Consider the following 25,389-nt stretch of genomic DNA (forward strand, 5'->3'; position numbering starts at 1 on the left):
GGGAAGTTGAGATTGGCTGTAGGCGATTTACAGTATGAACGTGCCAAACTCAAGCACACGCAGCCACATATGAATCAAGCTCTGGGCATCTCAAAGTTACTTGTCTTTCTGCCATATCTCTTGGTCCAGCTACAGGGCTCATCTTGATCAGAGGTGATGACAGTCTTGTATGCATAATAAAACATGTGTTTGCAAAGAGGAGCAACTGTAAAAATGTATTATATGTTCAATAGACATTAAGAACATCCTAATAAATGTATTTTCATGGGGAAAAAATAAAGAAACCCCCACGCCTTTTTTTTAACGGTTTTGTCATTAATGCCTATATTATAAACAGGTGACATTAATTGAAGTTTTCTTTTGTGAATTTATATTCCACATAAGCATTGGTTTTGTGTAGTACAGTAGAGGAGACCAACACCCGAATCCATCAGTGTACGTATCTTCAGCTCTCTTCCTTGTTGAATTTGGGCGTTCGCAGACAAACGCACATTGCGTTTAGTATGCGAGCCTTGATGAATCAGACCCATCATGTGTTGGTATTTATGTGTTTGTATTTGATGTATGTAGTGTAGGACACCCCAAGAAGAAGATTTATAAACGCTAATTTCACTAATTTCACCCCAAAACCACCTCAGTAAGGTGCGCACTTTAACAAATCAAATAAAGAGCAATAGTTTTACTGGACCTGTGTTATCTTGCCATGCATTTCTGAGACAGTGTAATACACACACACACACACACACACACACACACACACACACACACACACACACACATTATATGGACAAAAGTATTTGGCCACACCTGTTCATTATTGAATTGAGGTTGTTCAGACCTGTTGCCATAGGTGTATAAAATCAAGCACATAGCCATGCAGTCTCCATTTGCAAACATTTGTGATACAAAGTGGGTCGTTCTGAAGAGCTCAGTGACTTCAAGCGTGGTACTGTGATAGGATGCCACCTTTGCAATAGGACGATTCGTGAAATTTCATCCTTGCTGGATATTCCACGGTCAACTGTAAGTGATATTATTAGAAAGTGGAAGCGTTTAGGAACAACAGCAACTGAGCCACGAAGCGGAAGACCACGTAAAATCACAGAGCGGGTCAACGACTGCTAAGGGCATGGTGCGTAAAAGTCGCCAACGCCCTGCTGATTCCATAGCTGAAGAGTTTCGAACTTCCACTGGCATTAATGTAAGCACAAAAACTGTGCAGCGAGAGCTTAATTTAATGGGTTTCTATGGCTGAGCAGCTGCATGCAAGTCTCACATCACCAAGACCAATGCCAAGCGTTAGATGGAGTGGTGTAAAGCACACTAACACTGGACTGCTGAGCAGTGGAGACGTGTTCTGTGGAGAGACGAATCACGCTTCTCTGTTTAGCAGTCAGATGGGCGACTCTGGGTTTGGAGGATGCCGGGAGAACGGTACCTGCCTGACTGCATTATGCCAACTGTGAAGTTTGGTGGAGGAGGGATAATGGTATGGGACTGTTTTTCAGGGTTTGGGCTAGGCTCCTTATCTCTAGTGAAGGTCAATCTTAATGCTTCAGGATACCAAGTCATCTTGGACAATGTTATGCTTCAAACTTTGTGACAACAGTTTGGGAAAGGCCATTTTCTATTCCAACATGACTCTACCCCAGTGCACAAAGCAAGGACTACAAAGACATGGTTTGATGAGTTGGTTGCAGAAGACTTGACTGGCCCGCACAGAGCCTTGAACTCAACCCCATCGAACACCTTTGGGATGAACTGGAACGAAGATTGTGAGCCAGGCCTTCTCATCCAACATCAGTGTCTAACCTCATAAATGCTCTACAGAATGAGTGGGCACAAATTCCCCTAGAAACACTCCAACTTGTTATGTAAAGCCTCTTCCTAGAAAAGTGGAAGAAGCTGCTATCGCTGCAAAATGGGGACCAACTCCATATTATATATTATAAGTCTATGTACTTTCTATGGTCAAGCGTCCGAATACTTTATATGGTCAAGCGTACGAATACTTTTGTGCATATATAGTGTGTGTGTGTGGGTATATATATATATATGTTCTTAAAAGTCTCCAGTGACATTGTACTGTGCCATAGATCACACAGAAACAGGAGAGGTGGCAGTGTTCTTGCCAGTCTACAGTCTACGTGCCATTGCTCATTGTCAGTGCTGAAACAGAAATTATAGGACTGGCAGTGTTCTTAAAAGTCTCCAGTCACATTGCTCTGTGCCATCAATATGGATGTTGGATGATTATTTTAATGACAGCATTGAAATAGACATGTCAGACAGTCCCTTTACATAGTGGGAGGAAAAAAAATACAATTTGGAGACCCATGTACAAACTTGCTTTGCAATACCTAAGCTGCCCACCCTCCAGTGTGTGCTCAGAATCAGCGATCAGCGTAGGAGGCTACTTCCTACAAATGTTGAAAAGATGATGTACATCAAAATGAACTACAAATTCCACAAGAAATGCCTTTACCGCCAATTACATCAAAATACAGACACTTCTTTAATGGTGGATTCCAGCGGGGATGAATTAATATTGTGTGAGGATGATGAACACACTGATGAGGATGAGGGTAAGGATGATGACGACAGCACTGTTATCTTAGCTGCCCAAACAAACAAGCACTTCAGCCACAAAACTGGCACTCCTTATCATTGAAGTGCTTGGTTTGTCAAACTGTACATGTCCTTTTCAATACCTTACATAAGGGTGTGTGTGAAAATTCCATCTTGCACCACTTTTCTTTTCTGCCACTGCTGTGTGGCAATGTTTCCTAGATGTGCTATGAACTGCCGTGTGTTTGTGTAGTTGCTCTGTTGCATAGCATCCAGCTAGCTCGCTGCAGTCTTTGTCCGAAAGTATATGAAAATAATTTTGGGATCTGTGAGATTGTCAAAATTGACTTGAAATGACTGCAAATTAGTGTCATTGATGTTAATAATAATGTAGGAACAAAAAAAAGAGCAAAATTATGTGATTTTAGCTTATTTTAGCAATTTTTCTAAAAAATACAGATCCAAAACCAAACCCAAAACTTGCAAGGTTGGTTTTGCCAAAACCAAAACCAAAACACGGGGTTAGTAAACATCTCTAATACATATATATCATAGGTTAATCCTAATGTAGATTATTGTTAGAGAGATGTTATTTGTTAGAATAAAGGAGTATAGGGATATATAGTTAGCTAAATATCCTAGTTTGGGTGTATGCCCCTCTCTCCCCTCCTTGTCTGTAGTCTATGTTTTCCTCTCTCCCCCTCCTGTGTTTTGTCTGTGCCCCTTCATCAGCCTTACATGTTCTTGACTTTTTGCCCCCTCTCTCCCATTACTGGTCACTGTCTGTGGTCTATGACTTTTTCCCTTCCCCTCCTGTATTTGTCTCTGATTCCCTATCTCCCACTAGTGTTTATTGTCTGTATCCCCTTCAGCCGAGAATGTAACTTTATTTGTGTCCCCTGCCCTGTATCTTGAGCCACCAGGTCTCTCTTTCCTTTACACTCCCCATCTGGAAGAGAGAGGTAGTTGTTCCTGTTCACGTGTGTCAGCGCTAGCATAGGAATTGTGATGCAATAGGAGAAATGCAATAGTTATGCAGCCATACCTTCGGTTGTGGATGATCCACTGTCCTTGCATGCAAGGGGCAAATGTATACTGTCCAGACAACATGTAGCCTTCAAACCTCAGAGCGACACCATAATCAGGAGACGGGACCTGACATAGCACGTGGAGACAATGTAACACCAGAAATACACTAATGGTCATTTACAAAAGAACAAATCTAGGCCAACAGCGTAAACAACATTTTGTGATGTAATGTGCTCTTTTTTGAATTAATATTTTTACAGTAAGTGGATAGATTAGTGGATGATGGCAAAACAAATTGGTGGATCGTGGCAGTATAAAATGGAGCATTTTCTGATGGAAAAGTAGGGTTAGCTGCGGCATTGCTGAATATGAGCTAGGTGCACGTGAGTTTCAGCTATTGCATAATCATACATAGTTTTCATTTTGCAGGACAAGAAGACATTTATAAAAGTTTCAAAACTGGAGTTGGTACATTTATGGGGCAAATCCTGATTATCGATGGGGGGGTGGGGTGCCGCAAAGCCTTTTAGCCTTTTTCTTCCCACAAAGGGAATTCATTTCTATGCGTTCTCATAGGTGGCCAAAAGCTGGGCCTCTATCTATACTTTCCATGTGCATTTTATACAGTAAAGTTATTTTTTTATGTGTCCCTTCTACTAATGACATTTCTATCAATGTAATTAAAGCTTTAAAATTTGCAATAGTGAGGCTAGTAATATGCAGTCCTAGGGGGGCTCACATAATATATGGTATTGGCTCTCCGCTCATCTTTTCCACACATCTCTATGTTATTAAAGGGAAAATGAGCAAGGATTTGAGAGAAAATATTGAGGTGTCTCTCAGGGGCGGATCTAGAAAAATGCTGTACCCGGGGCGATTTAGGGGGGGGGGGGCGATTTAGGCCCCGCCCCTTTCTAACATCTTAGACTGCCGACGGCTGCACACTATGTGCAGGTCCGTCCAGCCGTGACAGGCAGGGACAGTGTGCTGCCCGGCTGCTCTGATTGTGTTTTAAACACAGTCAGAGCAGCCGGGCAGCACACTGTCCCTGCCTGTCACGGCTGGACGGACCTGCACATACTGTGCAGCCGTCTGCAGCAAGTGTCTGCTAGGGGGGGCGATCGCCTCAATCGCCCCCCCCCCCCCCCCTGGATCCGCCACTGGTGTCTCTGCGGACTGTTCAGGAGACATATCACAGTGCCTCATGGCTAATTGAATTCTTCCCCTAATGTTACCCTCATGATTAATTTGGGACATAAATGAGGCTGTGAAATGCACTATTTCAGATTAATTCATTTCAAGATGGGTGTGTAATACTGCAAATGTACAGTTATTTTCCAGGGGCAGTTCCAAAAACTGGGATGGGTGACACTTATATTTATTCTGGTTAAATTATTATAAACATATAGGTTGCTTTTACCGAGTAACATTTACATTGAGATAAGCGATTTTTATTTTCTGTTAATTTTTCTTTGTGTCCCTCACTTTATCAGCAAAAAATTGGTGTATTACTTTAATAGGATGGGCGTTCCTATTCTTAGCAGCAGAGAATACCAATCTGAGTGATATTTTCCCACCAGAGTCACTGAATTAGTGACATCTGCCTCAAACTCTTAGCTCACTTGGCAGTGGATGATTAATGTGACCATCACCTAGGTATAGCCAATATAATCAATCCCATAAAGGGTATATGGTTGTAACTAGTTGTCAAAGTCCCTTCCAGACACTGGATTATATTATTACACTATTCTCTCAATTGGCTGTGTATTATTTTCTGTGCCAAGCAGGTATTATTTGTTCCATTACTTATTTAAAAAAAAAATTAAAAGGACTGTACTCTCAAACATATTACCAGCTTAATTGTGGCTAGAACAAGAGATTGTGTATGCTAGAGGTAATTTTGTGTTCTCCCACGGCAGGGCCTGATTAAGGGTTCAGGCCGCTCCTGGCTAATAGGTCTTCCTTCACCCCTCCGCGACCACGGCCACCAATGTTTATGTTCCCATGCTTTCAAAACTCAGCTCCACTTGGCTTTTTTAAAGGGTCACGGAAATCTTTGTCACACATTTTGCTTTAATTAAAATCAGAACAGCATAGTGGAATAGAGGCATAAATAAGCAATACCGAGGGTGAAGATATGGAGGTGGAGGGGGCTACTGTGCCTGTTGCCACAACTACTCACTTATCCTCAAGCGCCCGTCCAAGGATCACTCACTGTCTTTTAGCTTTTACCATGTGAATACACCAAGATTGAAACCTTACTACATTTTTCATCCATGTTTTCATTTTACTTTGGAGAACAGCTATTCACTTTTATTTTAAAAATTAATTTCGGTTTATACCTCTGCATATAACGATTTTACATCCCCAAAAATGTTGTGCCCCTGTAAAAGCCTTGCACCCAAGGCTACAGCCTAGTCAACCTATTGGATAACCAGTCCCTGTCCCTCTGTGCAGACTATGAGCAGACTTGGGGAGTTGTGCCTACTACCTCTATGTAACCTCTTTTATCCCCATCATCTCTTGATGACATCACACCTATTGTACTAGGCCACAAGCTATTTTGTTGTGAGAGGAGTATTACTTAATGCCACATGTACTGAATGGCATCAAAACTATTATAGTCATATAAAAAGAATATTTGTATACATTCATCCCTTAATATTTGCAGTAAAATGTTTACAGTAGACTAACAGTAAATATTTAAATGTATTAAAGACCACCTACATAAACAGAAGTCCCCCAGAACTCTTTTAATCCTCAAGTTACAGGTGTCGATAGGAGCCTTTGTGCTCAAGCAGCAAAAACATCCTTCAAGCCTGGCGCTACCTGTATCCCACCAAGTCAGCTGATTCAAAATACAATCACTATTTGCAATGGCGGTCTCAGTCACTTCCCCCTACCATGTCAATCACCTGATATAGGGAATTTAACATGCCGACCAATAGCTATTCATTTTGGTGTATAAAGGACACTGACTGGATGTCACAAGCAGAACTAAATTTAAATGAATGTAGTAAGTTATAGGTACCTATTGGTACATGTAAATAAAAGAGAAAATTAGTTAGGTGGGAGGTCCTGCTAGAATAATTTCTAGTTAGATTATAGAGAATACTATACAAAACTATAGAGTGTCGGCTGTAGCTTTCAAAGAGAAACTTTAGAAGACAAAAACCTGTGTCATGTAAAAGGATGATGATCACGATATTTTAGTGAACACTACTTTTGCCATTTACAGATACACATACACACCAGCAGAAATAATGGTCCTGAGTCATTACGGAGAGCAAAGCAAAAAAATGAATAACTTTGCACCTGGGCAAAACCATGTCGCATTGGAGGCGGAGGTAAATTTAAAATATGGGGACAGATTTAAAGTTGTGGTAGGGCATTTCCTAGATCAACTTTACATTTCAGTGTAAAAATAAAGCTATCAAGTATTTGTGTGCTAGATGACAAAACAGCTACTATTTAGCTTATGTGTAAAATAATAAACTAATTTTCACCCCTTGCTTTGTAACATGGTTTGTCTCGGATCAAATTTACTCCATTTTTTGCCTTACTCTCCTTAATGGCTCAGGCCCAATGTCTTTGAAATTGATACTCAAATATTAACGTCTATTTTTATATGACCTTTTAGAGGCCCTGTACTCACTGTGATGTTCCAGGTGCATTGTGAATATGGTGGATAGTAACTAGGGTAATATGGTGTCCTCAGGTGACCCTGGACATGGAATCCTTCCTTCAACACAATGCTCTCCTTGCAGGCTGGTAATAGAAATAACTGGATTAATTTCTCATTACAAAAATGCATACTGAAAACCAACAAACAATCCTTAGTATGTTAGCATTTTCAATCAATTGCATTAGCCTAGAAATACATTTCAAGTTCCACTCCCTGATAAAGACACTATAGACCATCCTGAGATGCATATATACATATGAGGACATCCTAGCAACATATATGTCAATCCATTGAATGTACAGGTATTCACATACACAAGAATATATGTATAGATGTTTTAAAGGATAACTTCAACTTTAGAGGAGATTAAATATTTAACATGCTTAAGGGTCTAATCATTAATAAAATCTTTTCTTCATCACTATGTAACAATAGTTTATATCTGGTGGCTGAGCGATACTCCGCTGCTATGGCAGATGCTATCTAGAGTGGCAGGAAGAGACTTCTCTTTCCAGTTGTCCCGACTCTGCTTAATTTTTATTTTATTGGGGGCAGAGCAAAATCATTATTAATTTTAAAGAGACCTGCACTGAAAAATGTTGTTTATTTAATCAGAACTGGCGATTCATAGTTTAGGAGAGGCTAACCTATTTTGCCAGCAAAAGTTCATCATCAACATTTAAATATATAGCGCCACTGATTCCGCAGCGCTGTACAGAGAACTCATTCACATCAGTCCCTGCTCCATTGGAGCTTACAGTCTGAATTCCCTAACATACACACACACACACACACACACACACACACACACACACAGACAGAGAGAAAGAGACTAGGTTCAATTTTTCTTTGATAGCAGCCAATTAACCTACTAGTATGTTTTTGGAGTGTGGGAGGAAACTGTAGCACCTGGAGGAAACCCACGCAAACACGGGGAGAACATACAAACTCCACACAGATAAGGCCATGGTTGGGAATTGAACTCATGACCCCAGTGCTGTGAGGCAGAAGTGCTAACCACTTAGCCACCATGCTGCCCAAAAGTTGATATTCACCTTTTGATAAATATGACATTTGTTCACTTTTGGTTATTAAATGCCCTATTTGCTTTTTAAGAGGGTTAGCTTATTTTCAATATTTGCAAGATGTTTTTGAATACCAAATGCATTGGATACGGGCTATGGCCCATTCACTTTTATAGTGCATTCAGTACATGCAATTAGCTTTCCCCTGTCTAGTCAAGTTAGACAACAGAAGTGTCTGATTGGTTGCTATGGTTTAGTGCAAATTTTGTACCTACTGTATGCTTACTATTGGTAACCTTAAGGCGAGAAGCTGGGGATGGCAGCCCTGCAATAGTACAGTGTGGTGTAATTAACTGTTTAGTGCCCAACATATGTCAACTCATTACAATTCTTTCCAAGTGCCAAAAGGTCTGCTCCACAGGCTATGTGGATAGCCTAGTAATGGAATTATAGTATTCTATTTAATTTCTGCATATGCACCTTTGCAAAGTGTAGCAAGTCTATCAGGAACTTGTTATTTAGTATTTGTAGATGCAAAGTTGCTATTTAGTATTTGTAGATGCAAGTCTTTTCTCTAGATAAACAACATGTGAATAAACTAGCTGCATATTGTGTGCTGTATTTGGGTATATATAATGCATTATAGAAACTAAATACCAGATGCGCATTCTGAAGGTGTTCCAGAAGTGCCTCAACAATATCTGTGTGACCAGTGTACAAAATTAGCTCTGTATAAATGGCCAACATTGAAAATTTTGCCATGGCAACAGAGCCACAATATGCTGCTTTGTAAAACCTGTTATCAATGCCATTTGTGCAAACTTTTATTTTATTGATTGGTGCAATGAGCACAGTTTACCCCTTTTGTGTATAACATATATATTTGTATGGATACATTTGCCCATTTGCTCCAAAATGTATCTGATCAGATCCTAAAAGTACATACAATATTTGTATGTATGAGTGTGTAGTTACTTATATTTTAGAAGCTGGGCCGTAACTAGGGCTATGCGATAAGGTGCAAGGGGGGCACAGTTTATTAATATTTTAGGTTTATTTAGTTAAAGTTTTCCCTCTCGCCCCAGGAGCTAAATTTTAAGTTAAAGCTCTGGACTTTAGAATAGCTGCATGAAGGCTGCATGTGTCTGACCAGGCAGATCTTAAGGGCCCATTTAACATTGACCGCATTTTATCCCCGTTAAGCTAGGTACACACTACAGAAATTTCGACCAACTTTTTATGCCGAGCGATTTTACATGCGATCGATGGTCCGATCGCTCGGTCCATGGACTGCATACACACTAGCCTTGTTTAGGACGATAAAGGGAAGAGCAGACTTTTTACTGCCATGTTGTCATGAGCAATGACTATAATTTCATACTCACTGTTGTGTATACACACTACACAACGGAAACGAGATTTGAACGAAAATATTAAACGGTACGACCAACCAAATGAGGCGATAATTGTCCATTTGGCCAGACTTTCGACCATCGTGTCACTGCACACACTGACCCGACTTTTGAACGAGCGGTCGTATGTCGGCTGATTGAGCCGATTATTGGACAAAAACAGTGTAGTGTGTACCCAGCTTTACTGAGCATCCCTTATCACCACAACTTGCATCAATAAGAAATTCATGTGACCCATAAAGGTCATAGCAGAACAATTCACCCGATAAGAGACTGTCCCGGCCATGACTTGTGCCACTGAGAGCAAGCGCAAAACAATGAACTTTCGGGTTCTAACCCAGTGTCTTTACTGTGCATGCATGCCATAGGTCAGCTCATGTGCACAGACAGATTATTTAGAGGAGGGAGGAACCTCCACCCTGATGGGGAGGGATCAAAAGATCTCGCTCTAGCGGTGCTATGTGCTAATGCACTGCTAGATATCTCTGAGATCTCCTGTGTTAGGATGGTTAATTAGCCCCAATACTTAGATTTGCCTACAGCATGCGAAAACAGCCATTTCTACATGAGTTAAGGCTTGATAAATATGCCCCTAAGTGTGTCCATGAAAGTATGTAAAAGAAAAACGTTTAGAAAATGTTGTGTCTATTTTTAGCCGTTATAAATATTGAGTGATATGCACTTGGTATATTAATTTATATATGACCTCAAACATTGTCAAATTAGATTTGTCCAGACTGTATGCACTTTGAGTCCCTTTGCCATTAGATGGAGCCGCAAGTTCATGTTGTGCTGGTTTCCAGTGTTACTGATTACATTACAGCAATTACATGTTATCATATTGCAGCACTTTGACTTATTGTCATCAGCAGAGATACCATATAGTAATGTACAAATATTGTATGCTCTGGGTATGAAAATTAATGTAATGTCACACACGCTGTTAAACAGGACTTTTCATGTTCTGTGCTTCCTAATTTCCACCCATTACGTTAGTGTCTAATACAGGAGATCAGTACGTCCATATTTACGATGGTTCAAAGCTTAGCATCTTCTGATGAGAGCAGCTGAGTGGATTAGGGGGTGATACTTGCTAAATGCACCTAGTTATGTGCCCATGTAAAGAAATAAGATTTGGGGGTATATTTTGCTAAACTGTGGGTTTGAAAAAGTGGAGATGTTGCCTATAGCATCCAATCAGATTCTAGCTGTCATTTATTTAGTACATTCTATTTATAATGACAGCTAGAATCTGATTGGTTGCTATAGGCAGCATCCCCACTTTTTCAAACCCGCAGTTTAGTGAATATACCCCTTAGTGTTTCAGAATTAGATTTAAACCTAATTTTGTGTTGCTGGACAAAATATTTAATTGATCTCCAAGGGGTGGGCATGGCACATGCATGCAGAAGGGTGGCAGAGATCAGGTGGCCACCTAAAGTTTCAATGTTATGCAACAAAGATATACTATCAAAACACATTGTATGTACTGTACACATTGAACTCATTGTTATTTATGTAATTAATAAAAAAATATAGAAAAATAAAGTTTTATATTTGAAAATAAATATTTATATAAATTGTGATACTGTTAACAATTATTATTTTAATTTTTTGATCAAATAAAAGTTTTATGCATTCTGAACTTTTATTGTAGATATGTATAAGCGTATACTGCAGTCTGTTCTGTGTATCTATGTGCAGCAAGTACTTTTTAGGCAGAACGTAAGTATATCTACCCAAGACGGGCAGAACTACATTCAAGTTTAAGGCTCATTTTAAAGACGCAACTTACGTGCAAGACATGAATTAGGCCCTCGGTGTTTAAGGTGCCCCTTAAATGTTGGAGCTCTAGGAGGCCGCTTTGGTTCACCTAATGGAAGCTGCCTCTTCTTTGAATCCAGTATACTTTTACTCCATTTCACTTCCATCAACACTATATACAATGTCAGAGTCTCATCTAATATTTTCATTCATCTTCCTCCTACCCGTTTCCCCTCCCTGCCCCTTTCTCACTTTTGATAGGCAGAGGCATCACTGTGAGCATGAATGGATCATAATAGCTGTACATTCCCCGCTTCCAGATAACCAGCATGGTGCTCTCAGAGGACAATACTTCAGACACTGGCTCCTGGCGGCTGCAGCCGTAGTGTCTGTAAGAGAAGAGCAGAGGGGCCAAATATTAGCTTTCCCATTTCACCACAAGTAGCATATATCCCAAACATCCCATAACTAAGGTCTCAAAGGTTGGTTGAAGGGGAAAAGGTCAAAAAAGCAACAAAAATGACAAAACCTCTTTAAAATCATGTAATAATAAAATAATGCAACACTTGCAATGACTCATATGTCTATGAAAATTAAACCCAATAGCTATAACTAGTAACCTCAATTGACAGCAGGGATCTGTGTCTCATATAACAGGTAATTGTACCATCGCTTTTCAAACCCTCTTCTCAGTTTCTTAGAAATATACAGTAATATTCAACAAATGTGATATTTTAACATTTTGGTAGATATTTAACCTGAATGAAACTTGTTAAATTACTTAATGTCGTACAATACTATCATTTTTTTTGTTTTACAATATTATCCTCTTTATAATTACAGTAGGTAGCTTCACAAGGCTTTTCCACAGACATTAGTGGAAATAGTGATACTTTCATCATCATTATCGATATCAACATTTATTTATATAGCGCCAGCAAATTCTGTAGCGCTTTACAATTGGGAACAAACATTAATAAGACAATACTGGGTAATACATACAGTCAGAGAGATAAGAGAACCCTGCTCGCAAGCTTACAATCTATACTTTCAGGCTGTACCATAAAAATAGTATGCTTACATTCATAGCATTTAAATAAAGCATCATAAAATACAAATAGAACCACTGTTTAATAGACCATCTGACACCAGAATTGTAATGTTCATGTTATAACACATTGTTCAGTATTAACCGTATATTCCAATGTCATTCTATTAAAACGTAAAGTATTACAGAAGCCCCTTCTACAGTTTTAGAACATGTCTTAATTTGATGCAGGACAAAAAGCTGAGATTTCAGTCAGTTAATCTGGTGTGACATTACAGACCCCAGGCCTCATTTAGAGTCGGACGCAATGTGCGTCTAAGATGTACATGAAAGAGTAGGAGTGGGAGTGTGCCGCAGCTTGGTAGGGTATTATGAGTGGCATGCAATCCCAGTTGTAATACCCTACTAAGCCGCCACCAGTTCCCACAGCTAGCTAACTACTTGCACCACCTAATTCCTGCTGCACTTTTTCTGTCTTTTTTGACGTGTGTTCCGCCTGCGTCTTGATCCGACTAGGGTAGTTTTTGCGGTAGACACCAATAGTATCTATATTTTTCATGGTCACGCCTACATAACTCCGTGTTCTGCCCTTTCCCTCGTACTGAGACGCAAGCTGTTGCAAGTGTACACTGCGTCTGAAAAGAGGCTGTGTTATTTGGATCAGTACTCCATCCAATGTAGGGGTTAACAACTTCAGTCAGCTCAGCCCAGCCCTCTGAGGCTCTCCTCCTATCACATGTATATACTCCTTCCTGTACCCTCCTCTTTCTTTTAGACTCCGTCCTCCCGCCCCATATCAGTTGTCGCCCAGTTTGGTTGTTGTCTTTACCATGTTTTGCCTTAGAGAGGAGATGGGCCACGGAGAGCTGTCCCCTTAATTAAAGCGGCTTATGTGCTGATCTTGCCTCTTCGGGCAGATCCGGGCTTACCTGGGGGCCCTGACTAAGGCAAAAGAGGGGGTGGAGGGGCTGCATGCCCCAGTATGCACTGGAGGGTACGGATGGGCCCTCCTTTATTTTATTGATAAAGGAGGGCCCAGCAGAAAAAAAAATTTACACCTAGATGCAAAAGCAAAAACGTTTTTGCATGTGGGTACAACAGTAAATGCTTAATCATCCACACGGATCCCAACTAATGGAGCAAACATTACATCCCTGAAGAAACTCATCTTAACCAACAAATCCATATGTTTCTCCATAAAATCAACTATAGGTGTGAGACATCCCAAAAGATCACTTGCACTGCAAGATTGCATATTTGGCTGTTCATAAATGAGCTTTTGTGTGGGCTCAGTTAGAGAAGCCCCTGCCCCCTAATCTGCTGCAGAGTGGTAAGATAGAGCATGATGGATATATGGAGTTAAGTATAAACCCTTCATTTATTTCATGTATATTATATAGCTAAGTAATACACAGGATTTGCCATCCATATAGTAATAGCAAATCCTGGCTTTTCTTGCTCTTTAAGTCATTAGACATAATTCTACAATATACTGAAACCACTAATATATAAAATTGATATAGAATTGTTTGAATATTCAGTCTGGATTACAAAATGAAGTCTAGTAGCCATTATTGTAACTATATGCTATAGCTTTAATGAAATTATCTTTAGCAAGCAATTTAAATATTTATAAATATCATGCTTCATGGAATGCACCCTTTCTCCAAGGTCATACTGTCTCATACTCAGAGCCGGATTTAGACCTCATAGGGCCCTAGGCAGGATACTGTTTTTGGGCCCCCTCCCTGAAACAATCCATAGCACTATATTTTTGCAGCCTACCATATACCCCTATAGTTACGTAGAAGTGAAAGCATGTGCCGCCGCATGCCTACCATATACCCCTATAGTTAAGTAGATATGAAAGCCAAAGGAGGTGAGGGCGTGGCTTGCATCTTTGGGGGCGTACCTAACATGTGAAAAGAGCAAGGCCACCCTGCTGCAGAAAAAGGCACCCCTAAATAATTACCAAGCAGTCCCGTTTTTTTAAGTAGTTGGGTCAAAACAACATAATAAATATTGAAGTCAGGGCAGAAATACTTACTTAAGTTGTTTGCAAAAATAATACGCATAAATCCAAGTATGTGCTCTTGTCACTTTTGTCCCTCTATCATCACACTGTGCCCCTTTATTGTCACTTTTGCCCCTTCACAATATCACATGTGCCCTTTCCCCATCACCTCTGTGCCCATCACCATCCCCACCTCTGTGCCAATCACCATCACCACCAATGTGCCAATCACCATCACCACCTCTGTGCCCATTACCACCTCTGTGCCCTTCACCATCACCACTTCTGTGCCAATCACCATCACCACCTCTGTGCCTCTTCACCATCACCACCTCTGTGCCCTTCACCATCACCACTTCTGTGCCAATCACCATCACCACCTCTGTGCCTCTTCACCATCACCACCTCTGTGCCCTTCACCATCACCACCTCTGTGCCCATCACCACCTCTGTGCCTCTTCACCATCACCACCTCTGTGCCCTTCACCATCACCACCTCTGTGCCCTTCACCATCACCACCTCTGTGCCCTTCACCATCACCACATCTGTGCCCTTCACCATCACCACCTCTGCACCAATCACCATCACCACCTCTGTGCCCTTCACCATCACCACCTCTGTGCCAATCACCATCACCACCTCTGTGCCAATCACCATCACCAATTCTGTGCCCCTTCACCATCACCACCTCTGTGCCCTTCACCATCACCACCTCTGTGCCCATCACCACTTCTGTGCTAATCACCATCACCACTTCTGTGCCAATCACCATCTTTGTGCCCTTCACCATCACCACCTCTGTGCCCTTCACCATCACCACTTCTGTGCCAATCACCATCCCCACTTCTGTGCCCCTTCACCATCACCACTTCTGTGCCCCTTCACCATCACCACTTCTGTGCCCCTTCACCATCACCACTTCTGTGCCCCTTCACCATCACCACTTCTGTGCCCCTTCACCATCACCACTTATGTCCCTTGTTTTACTTACCTTTCTATTGCGCGCTGTTCCTCCTCCGTCAGTCCAGATGTAAAAAAAAAAAAAAGAAAGAGTCACGTGAGCGCTCGTCGGGTCCCGGCAGCCTCTCCTCCTCTCTCTATCACTGAGACACTGAGAGGAGAAGAGGCTGCCGGGACCCGATTGGCGGCACCCGACCCCCCCTCCCCCGATTCGCGGCACCCCCCCTCCCCCGACTCGCGCCCCCCCCGCGCACGAGTCACGCGGGGGGGGGGTGCTGCGAGTCGGGGGAGGGGCCGAATTTTTTTTATTTTTTTTTTCATTTTTTTAAAAATTACTTCTGTCCCCCCCAGCTGTGCCCCCCGAGAGCAGGTGCCTAGGTTGCCTAGCGGTAAATCCGGCCCTGCTCATACTAGAGCTTATTTAGAAACATTGATATAAGAATTAGTGTCTCCAAATCTCAGAGACCCGTCCTCATATTTTAACACATTGTAGTTAAGGAGGCACATTCTTTGAGTAGAGGTGCATGTAATTAATAGTTATCCAATCAGTGTATATGCCAAGCTAAACACCGCTCTGTGTAACGGTGCCAAGATTATTGCTTAAAACATATAGACAAATGTATTATCGTTACCCTTCTGATCTGTCTTAGACCAGATTGGTTTGTGTACACGAGAGTTAATACATTTGACTGTATTTCAAAATATTATGTTTTCAGACTCTGTCTTTGATACAGCTAGAGCAGCTGGTGTTTCTGCCCGGTTTATCAAGCACATCTAAAGGAACTAAACAGCTGCTAAACAGCACAAGGGGACCTGATTCTGATGACAGCACTGGCGGCCGCTGGGTAAGAACTTGTTTTCTGCTTGTGTGCTCTCAATGGGAACAATCTACCTGTGTTCATTTTGAACCTCTCTAATTGTGCTCTGTTAAACGTTCCGTGCTGTTTGGTGAGTCTGCTGATATGATATTTTTTTCCCTCTATCTCTTTCCTTTCATGATTGTATTGATTTGAAAACAAGGTGAAGGTTTTTTTTTATCATTGTCATTTTTGCATTTATTGGTTATTGATTTTGTTATTCTACAATATTTGATGATTTAATGTATTTATTCTTCCTGATTTTGTGTTGTGGCTCTTTCATAGGATGCAGTGACAAAGTCTTGCTAAGTCAAGGGTAACCTGCTTTGTCTGTAATACTGAAGTTTACAGGACCCAGACAGAAGGTTTAAATAATGTGACTAGCATTGTGTTGGGAAATGAATCTGTCATTAAAATGGGTTAAAAACAAGCTTTGCTGTAAGGTCAGTTGATAGTCACATATATAGGAATAATGGTTTAATTGTTGGTAAGTACCTAAAGCGTACTTGCCAACTCTGAATGTCAGGGAGACTCCCTAAAATAGGGGTGATCTCCCTCACTCCCTGAAGAGTCTGGCATTCTCCCTGATGCTGAGCCAGTACAAGACGTGGCTTCCTTCGCCATCTGTGGCATGATGACACAGTTCAGAAATTGTGTCCTATGTCCATGTATTAATGCCTATGGAGGTGGCCATTTTCATGGAGACCAATATTTCATCAAAGACTGACAGGTAAGACAACATGACCCAGAAATGTAAAAGACACTTCAGTCTCCAGAGATTCATTAGCTGCCTTTCTTTAATGCATAGTTGCCTTCCGGGAGACTCCCGCATTTCTGGGATACCTCTCGAGCTCCTGGGAGAGCACGGCAACCTCCCGGTTCTCGCCCCCGCAATAGATAAGTGAGGGGGCTGGGGATTAATGACACAAATATTGTGATAAATGATGCGACTCGTCAAGACCCACCCCCGCATGCCCACCTCCCCTGGGATCTCCTTGAAGCCAACGAGAAAAAGTTGGCAAGTATGACCTAAAGGGCTGGCATGAGCAGACTTCTGACAAATTAACCTTCCCTATAACAGGTACCTCTTGATCTTAAAATTTTAGTGGGGGAGGGGGGGCATTTTATGTAAACAGTTTGATGAATGTGGGTTGTAGAGAGTAAGCAAGTAAATTATGTCTCGCAGATGTATGTATAAGGGAAAAAAGACAGTTTGTGCAGAATGTACCCCTCCCTTTTCTGTGTGAAAATTTCAATGTGTTGCAAAGAGGGGGTGATGCTGTTGCAAAATTCTATTCTTAACAAATATAATAGACTGTAAAAGAAATCTAGGAAAAAAAACTGTGCTTATTTAGAAACATTGAGAAGAGACCTCAGAAACAAGGCCTTTCAACACATTGGATAAGGAGGCACATTCTTTGAGTAGAGATCCATGTAATTAATAGTTGTCTAATCAGTGTAAATGCCGAACTAAACGCCCCTCTGTGTAAGGGTCAGGGCCGGATTAACCATAGGGCTAACTGGGCTACAGCCCAGGGGCCTATGGCATCCAGGGGGCCCTTGAAAGTGCTCAGCAGCAGTATTGATCGGTCGGGGACGGGGGCGCCCCCGGCGCGATCAGTGCTGCTGAGCACTTTCACTGCGGTCCTTCCCCGGCGAGCTGTAGTCTCTTTACTGAGGAGATCTCGTGAGTCTCACTCTCCCGAGATCTCCTCAGTAAAGAGCGTACAGCGCGCCGGAGAAGGAGGTAAGTGCCGGGGGGGAGGGTGGGGCAGCTCGGATCACAGGGGGGGGGCCCTCACGGGGGAAATAGGCCCCCTTAGCCCAGGGGCCTCCATTCCCTTAATCCGGCCTTGGTAAGGGTGCAAAGATTATTGCTTATAAAACATATGGCCAAATGTATTGTTACCCTTTGATCTGTCTTAGACCAGATTGGTCTGTGTTGGTCTGTGTTCATGAGAGTTAATACATTTGACTGTATTTAATAACATCATGTTTTCAGACTCTGTCTTTGAAACAGCTACAACACCAACAGCTTTGCGTTCGCACTATAGAGACATGCTTGTGGTTACTAAACACACAAAATGTAATTAACAAAGCTAATCAGGAGATTAAGTAGTGTAGAAAAAAGAAGAGAAAGGTTACGAGAATCTAAACACTTATTTATCTACAAAGTTTATGATATATATATTCATGATCCCTACCCCCCCTCCCTCCCGGAGATTGCTCCTTCGCAGTGAATCCCATACCTCTGCCCCTTTTCTGTTCAGAGCAGGCACTCATATGTTAAGATGGAAAAAATATAGCAATGTTATGGCTGACAGTCCTAAATGACCCAATTGAAATGATAGAAAATTCTCTGGTCCTTCCCCACTTATGTTATTGCAATAACCAGTGAATACACTCCCACGTCCGATCAGACTCTCCACCAGCCTCTAATGTTTTAAATGCTCCTTGAAAACCCACATGTTCATCAAAGCCTACTAGTCTTCCACATAACTCCATTGTCACTGGGCCAGCCTCCCTAAGCCCATAACCTCATTTCATGCTACCCCCTTCTTGCTCGTTTAATTTAGCACATGTAACTGCAATGGAAAAATAAGTTCAGCGGCAGAGCAGTTTGTACCCAGGTACAATGGATCTTGTTAGAATATCTGCTATCATAAGAGAACACTATGTAGAACAGTGGGAGTGATTTAAAAACTGGAAATAATGTGGAGGTTTCATGCGCATCGGATGCATATGCATCATTATGATTTCCTCAAGTTTTTTGCCAAATGATTTGTGCAAGATGCGCAAGTTATTATCCGGAATAGAAACGCGCAAATCCGCAAAAGTAAGAACATCGCAAGTCCTGTCTTTTAATGCAATTCCTCCACTTGTACAGTCCCTCTACCATTATCCAACATGCTGCAAACCCGGACTTACCACATAATGTACTATTGCAGCTACCTGTGCTGATTGAATTAATCAGAATGGTGTCTGATTTAATATCTATGCATTAATTCAGCAGAGGAATCTGTAATAGTAAATGAAATGGGAATTGTAGGAGTTAAGTATTTTGTTTTGGGTGGAAGGAGTCATGTTGGAGCTTTTACCTTATATAAATTACAGCTTTTACATTTCTCATCTAAAATACTGTTTGTTGCAACCTCATTATTGCCAGAATCACTTCTTTATTTGGTAATGCAACTTTAATAGAACATATTTCCATCTTGGACAGAAAATCCTGTTTTAGATTTGTGCGCAGGAAATACTCAAAACTGTCGCTGTCCCACATGGAAAAACCTAATTTGTCTCCGCATAAAGAAAAAGGAGGGAAAAACATCCCTGAATAATTCAGGTGTCAGATATTGCTACAATAAAAAAACAACAAAATAACATTTAAAATAATAATAGTGCTGTCTGCTTCTCTCCAACTAAGGAAATGCCAATTCCCAATTATACGGAACCAAAAAAGAAAAAGGAGAACACATAGAGCATTAAATATTACAACTTTTAATCATACATGCCAACTTTTCAGATCTTCCGCAGCGGTGCTGTATTGTTTACAGCACCGCCGCAGATGCTTCTTTGACAGCGCCGCGGCTGCTGTATAGTACAGTGCTGCTGAAACGGAGCTGCTGCACATGCGTAGCAGCTCTCTAGCGTGTTTTTTTTTTGTTTTGGGTGGGGGGAAATGCTCCCCTAACAATTCTGCATGCGCTCCTGCAATGATGCGTGAATCGCGTCACTAAGCCCCACCCCCACCACTTAACGGACTGGCCAGGAATCAGGAGGTTGCACTGCTCTTCCAGAAATTCGTGAGTCTCCCCCGACATTCCTGGAGAGTAGGCAACTATGCTTTTAATACAAGCTTTTTACATACACCTAAATGATATCTACTTCCTCAGAGGAACCGCATGGTGAAAGCAGGGAGAAACATGTAGGAGCTTTGCATCAAACAAAGTCTATAGAATACTGTTGCCACATATGATTTCCTGATTCCTGGTGACTATATTGCTATTGACATCAAGCAAGGAACAGTACAATTGCTGCAGGGATACAGAAACATATGACCTGCACAGTGAATAGGAGGTGAATTAGAATGTGGCCCATAGATCGGTACATTTATGTGGGGGAATTATTAGTGTCTTGAACTGTCAGCATACAGATGAACCGTGACTTTGGGATCCTTTGCGGATCTCTTGTCAGAGACTACATGTCCTATGCATATAATTGTCTATTTTCAGGTTGCAATAGACTTTTATCAGCATTATGCATATATTGTTGCTATACAGTGGACTGTATATATTATTTTCGTGTTGAGAGCAAAATTAGCTTATACCTACTGAATAGCGCTAAGCTAATAATATATCATTTAGGTGTTTAAAAAAATCTTACATTAACGTTTTTATTATGAGACTCTCTATGCACTCTCCTTTATCTTTATTGGTTAAATGTAAATTTATATGCTGCAATTTACGCGTATACCCAATGCTCGATGTGGGGCAGTGCGTGCCCCACGTGATATAACGGCACTTCTTTACCCCCCACAGCCTTTGAATTTGCTCAATGCATGTGCTTGGAGTACACAGGGACCTCTGAGAGCATGCCCCTATCTTAAAAAAGATAACTAATACAAAAGGGTAAACAAAGAGATAATAAAAATAGCATGCAGAGCAAAATAAACAGAAAACTTCTGGGACAGATCCTGGACAACAGGGATACAAAATAATTGGAATACATTCATACACGAGTAGAGACATCAATGCTTAAAATATACAATTGGGGTGGGATGGGAGGTTGTTATTTGTGAAAAAGCCCTGAATTAATGGGTAGAAGGCAGCAAAGTCGCAGCCTTAGCTTAGTGTTTTACATACAGCAGAGGGAGCAAGAGCATCAGCTTGGAAACGTCATTATCTCTTTACCAACAATTACAGTAGTGAATAATGCAATGTAATAATCACATATTGCTGATGCATTTGTTAAACATGTAACCTTGTACCACTGCAGTGATGTATATTATTAGAAAAAGAATAAAAGCACATATTGTAAAGTGAATTTTATATACAGTATTTATCTTCATCCTTGGGTGCCAGAAAGACAGCAAGACTTCTCCTACAAAATGAGTATGGTTGTTTAGAAAATTGCCAAAATTATCCTTGTTTTCTATAAAGGTCTTTTGCGAAAATATAAAATGTGCCACGCTTGCAGGGCTTATGCTATTTGTGCCTATGGTTTTGTGAATGCACCTGTTTTTACTGAAACGCACATTTTCAGGATAAAACGGCAGCGTGTATGGGTATGTAAAATATTGCACATTCTGATGAGAAGATCTTCATCACCTGCTTGTCCGGGATGTCCCCAGTTTGAATGATTGGCTTGGATAGGACAATCTGTAGCCAATCAGATCATCACAATGTTCTGAGTATAATCAGATCACTGGAATGCTCAGAAGAGTCAGAGTATTTCAGGAGATGGGTGTTCTAGTCTTGTGGAAGGCCTGTACAGTTGTGATTATGTTAATGAGGGCAGAACAAGTTAGTTGGAGGAGCAGAGTCCCTAACAACATAGACCAGTGATGTGAGGCTCCTGAAAATCTGATGCAGAAAGACCCAGTGGCGGATCCAGGGGGGGGGGGGGGCGAGCGGGGCATTCGCCCCCCCTAGCAGCAAAAAGCTAGGTCCCAGCCGCCGATCAAAATGGGAGGGGCGGGGCTAAGCGCGAGCGGGGGGAGGGGCTAAATGTGGGCCAGCCAATCAGAGTGGTCCCAGCCGGCGATCACAACGTGAGGGGGCGGGGCCAATCGCGGGCGGAAGGCGGGGTTTAACGCGGGCCAGCCAATCAGAGCAAAGGAGGGGCGTGATTATGCAAAATTGCCCCCCTTAACATAAAGTCTAGATCCGCCCCTGGAAAGAATATGGTGTCAAACACACCTCTATATGAAATAAAGTTCATAAATCATACAGGTCTATTATTTACATGTAACAAAACAGAAAAAAAAAGTATATTTTACTAACAGAGTCTAATCTTGTTTATTATAATGTTGTATTTACAGCATCATGTATCTCAAGCTCCATATAAATATAAATAATGTGAGGGAATGAGATGTGTACAAGAATTGGGTGGAATAAAGTTTACATTAGGAACATGATTTGGGGTTAACTGAGTAGGGGGTTCATTTTATAGAAAAGTGGGGGTAGCAAACTTGGCACACAGTGATTTGATGCAGGAATCACTATGGTGTGACAGGGAAAGGAGTTTTCAATTTACTTTAATGTTACATGTATTATTCAGAATGCAGGTTTCCTGGTTATGATTGTTTAGCCAATAAAACCAGCTCTACTGCAAGGTCCAGGGACGTAACTATAACTATAGGTCCAGGTGACTGCTGTGGGGTCTGGCAACACAATCGGTGCCCTGCCACAGAAAACAGGGTGCATTAAAATACAACCCTAATATGGCTTCATAATAAATTTATCCAATCAGTTATAGGGTTTGGGGAAAACAAATGAAGATAAAATCACTGTATTTATAATTCAGACTACTGTACCAGATTACTATTACTACTAATGTATTTTGTACTCTGCCCTATGATATACAGACTAGAGATGTCTGTCTGTCTATGTCTGTGTGTAAGTGTGTGTCTATATTAGGGAATTTAGACTGTAAGCTCCAATGGGGCAGGGACTGATGTGAATGAGTTCTGTGTACAGCGCTGTGGAATTAGTGGCGCTATATAAATAAATGATGATGATGATGATGGAGAAGATATTATGGTGTATATGACACTATGATGCTATTTACAAGGCCCCATCATAGACATTTCTACTTATGCCTCTGGCAAAGTCACTCATTCATAGACAATATTTTCTTCTGTTTTACTTATCAGATTTACATTTTTTATGACCTGGTCTAGGTTTCCTGACTGACAGTTTCCATACCACAGTGACTCTTATTGGTTGCTGATTTATTCATTCTTCATTTCACAACACTTCTTCCCACACCAACGTATTTTTCTGTAACTCTATATGTCTTTCATGAATCTGACCAAATGTAACTATTTCTACCCTTGAATCAACATATTATGCTCACTGAAACCGTGTCTTCCACATTCTAGACAGTTGCTGAATAATCTAAGTGGAAACTCCCTTTATAAGGGAAATAGTCACCAAAACATTATTGTTAAAGTGGAAGATTTACTATTGTGACAATTTTGTGTGTGCTTCCCATGTACAGGTAACAAGACCCTTATTTTCTGAATTCTACAAGAATCTCTCACTGATATTTTCCCACAGACGTAAATGCCACAGGCCTGCTTACAGCACTTGACACCTACATTTTTGGCTGTGGATCTTGTGAAAAGTAATGGTCCAAGGTACAGGACCTAATGATTCTATTAGTTGCTAACGTTAGTAAAAGCCCTGTAGATTGGAATATACAGCTGTGACAGGACATTCTCCATCTATAGCCACCGATGACAGGGTTGGTCTTGAGAGCTCCTGCGTCCCCCTGCCTGGAATTGGCACATGCGCTGTGAAGCCCCATTGGCACTTTACAGCACATGCGCTACTCCTCTATACCCCCACACGTGTTCTGATAACTGCTCTGTTCTCTGCAGGACTGAGACTCAGAACATAAGGTAGTATGTCATCTGTGTGTCATATGTTTTCAGTCCAGGCAGGTTGGCGGGCTCCCTAGTAGGCGTGTGGTCCTCCTATTGCACTTAACAGCCTTACCATGTTCTGATGGCACTGTTAATGACATTTGACATAGACATTACAAGTGAGGTATACTTTGAAGAGATTTTAGTGTGAAAGGTTCACCACCATATAACCCCAACTTTATATTGCCTCCCTCAACCCATCCCTATAATAATTCACTTGGACACCACAACCTACGAGGTGATGATGTGAGTATCATGTGGGGCAGCTGCGTCATACATGGCCAGTCTGTCTCTGCAGTCTGTACGCATCCACTTGAGTCGAAGTCGCAGGAGGTGAGCAGGTGGACCCTGTATATGCCATACACAGGTGGGTGATGTGTAATCAGGACCCTGTAGACGGATTTCTTGGTCAGCGTGCAGATAACTGTACCTATAGCAAGCTGCAAGGGAACGAGACATGACAAAAAAGGAACAAGAGTAAGAGAATGGAAGACAGCAGAGTTAATATGAAAGCAAAACAAAAATGATCCCAAAAAATGGACTGTAAATATAACAACTGAAGAGAAGCACAGGTAAAAGAATGCAAAAAACCCCAAAACAAAATATTAACATGTCATATAGGCTACAAATATTCATTCTATACTGAACTCCCTTTCCTAGACTAATACAATCTAATAATGCAGCAGAGTCTGTTAATATAAAATGTCCTTTGTTAAAAGTCTGATATGCCCCTTTGTGAATCCATCTTTATCTAGAACATGGAAAGAAATAAAAAAGGGGGAACAGGATAGTATAGTAATATTACTGTAAACACTTTGAAATATAATTAAAAAAGCATACATATAAAAGACTGTAAAAATGCATATTAAAGGCCCTTTAACAAGCGTATAAGCACTTCAGGTAATTACCCTGATGAAACGCTTATGGCGTAACTATGGAAGGTGCATGTGTAGTTGGCCAAACCAGAGAGGGTCTTGGGATCAACCAGGAAATACTCTACAGCCTGGAGATGCCGCAAGGGAGCCGGTAATTACCTAGAGTGGTGGGTCAGCAGCTAGAGCGCATGGTCGTATAGAAGCAGAGCTCCCAGTAGATCACTTACTAAAGTGGCTTAAACATTTATGGGCCCGATACAGAATGGAGAAACATAGAAAAAGTACCAAACTTACACAAAACTTTACCTCCCAACTCCAGCTATACCAGGCCTGAGATGGCTATTCACCATCACAGCACGAGTCAGACTAAGACTTGCCACCGAACCTAGTAGGTAAAATCAACAGTGATTTCACCCCATCTTACCCTCTGGTATAACTGGAGCCAGATCTCAGAATGCTGCTATAGGAGTTTTGGTCAATCATACTTGAAGATTTTGTAGGTG

The 25,389-nt window shown here is 41.3% G+C and overlaps 1 protein-coding gene across 2 annotated transcripts in view; it reads right to left on the reverse strand.

The window, feature by feature from the left end:
* Window positions 1-25,389, reverse strand: part of TMPRSS6 (transmembrane serine protease 6) — a 99,417-nt gene that overhangs the window by 16,086 nt on the left and 57,942 nt on the right. For both annotated transcript variants that reach the window (XM_075183061.1, XM_075183060.1), the window contains 4 exons: window positions 24,247-24,451; window positions 11,736-11,872; window positions 7,253-7,365; window positions 3,614-3,723 (listed from right to left, as the gene is read on the reverse strand). In XM_075183061.1, coding sequence (XP_075039162.1) covers window positions 3,614-3,723; window positions 7,253-7,365; window positions 11,736-11,872; window positions 24,247-24,451 — 565 coding nt within the window. The remainder of the gene's footprint in view (window positions 1-3,613; window positions 3,724-7,252; window positions 7,366-11,735; window positions 11,873-24,246; window positions 24,452-25,389) is intronic.

Source organism: Mixophyes fleayi, chromosome 8 (assembly GCF_038048845.1).
Source record: "Mixophyes fleayi isolate aMixFle1 chromosome 8, aMixFle1.hap1, whole genome shotgun sequence".
NCBI lineage: Eukaryota > Metazoa > Chordata > Amphibia > Anura > Limnodynastidae > Mixophyes > Mixophyes fleayi.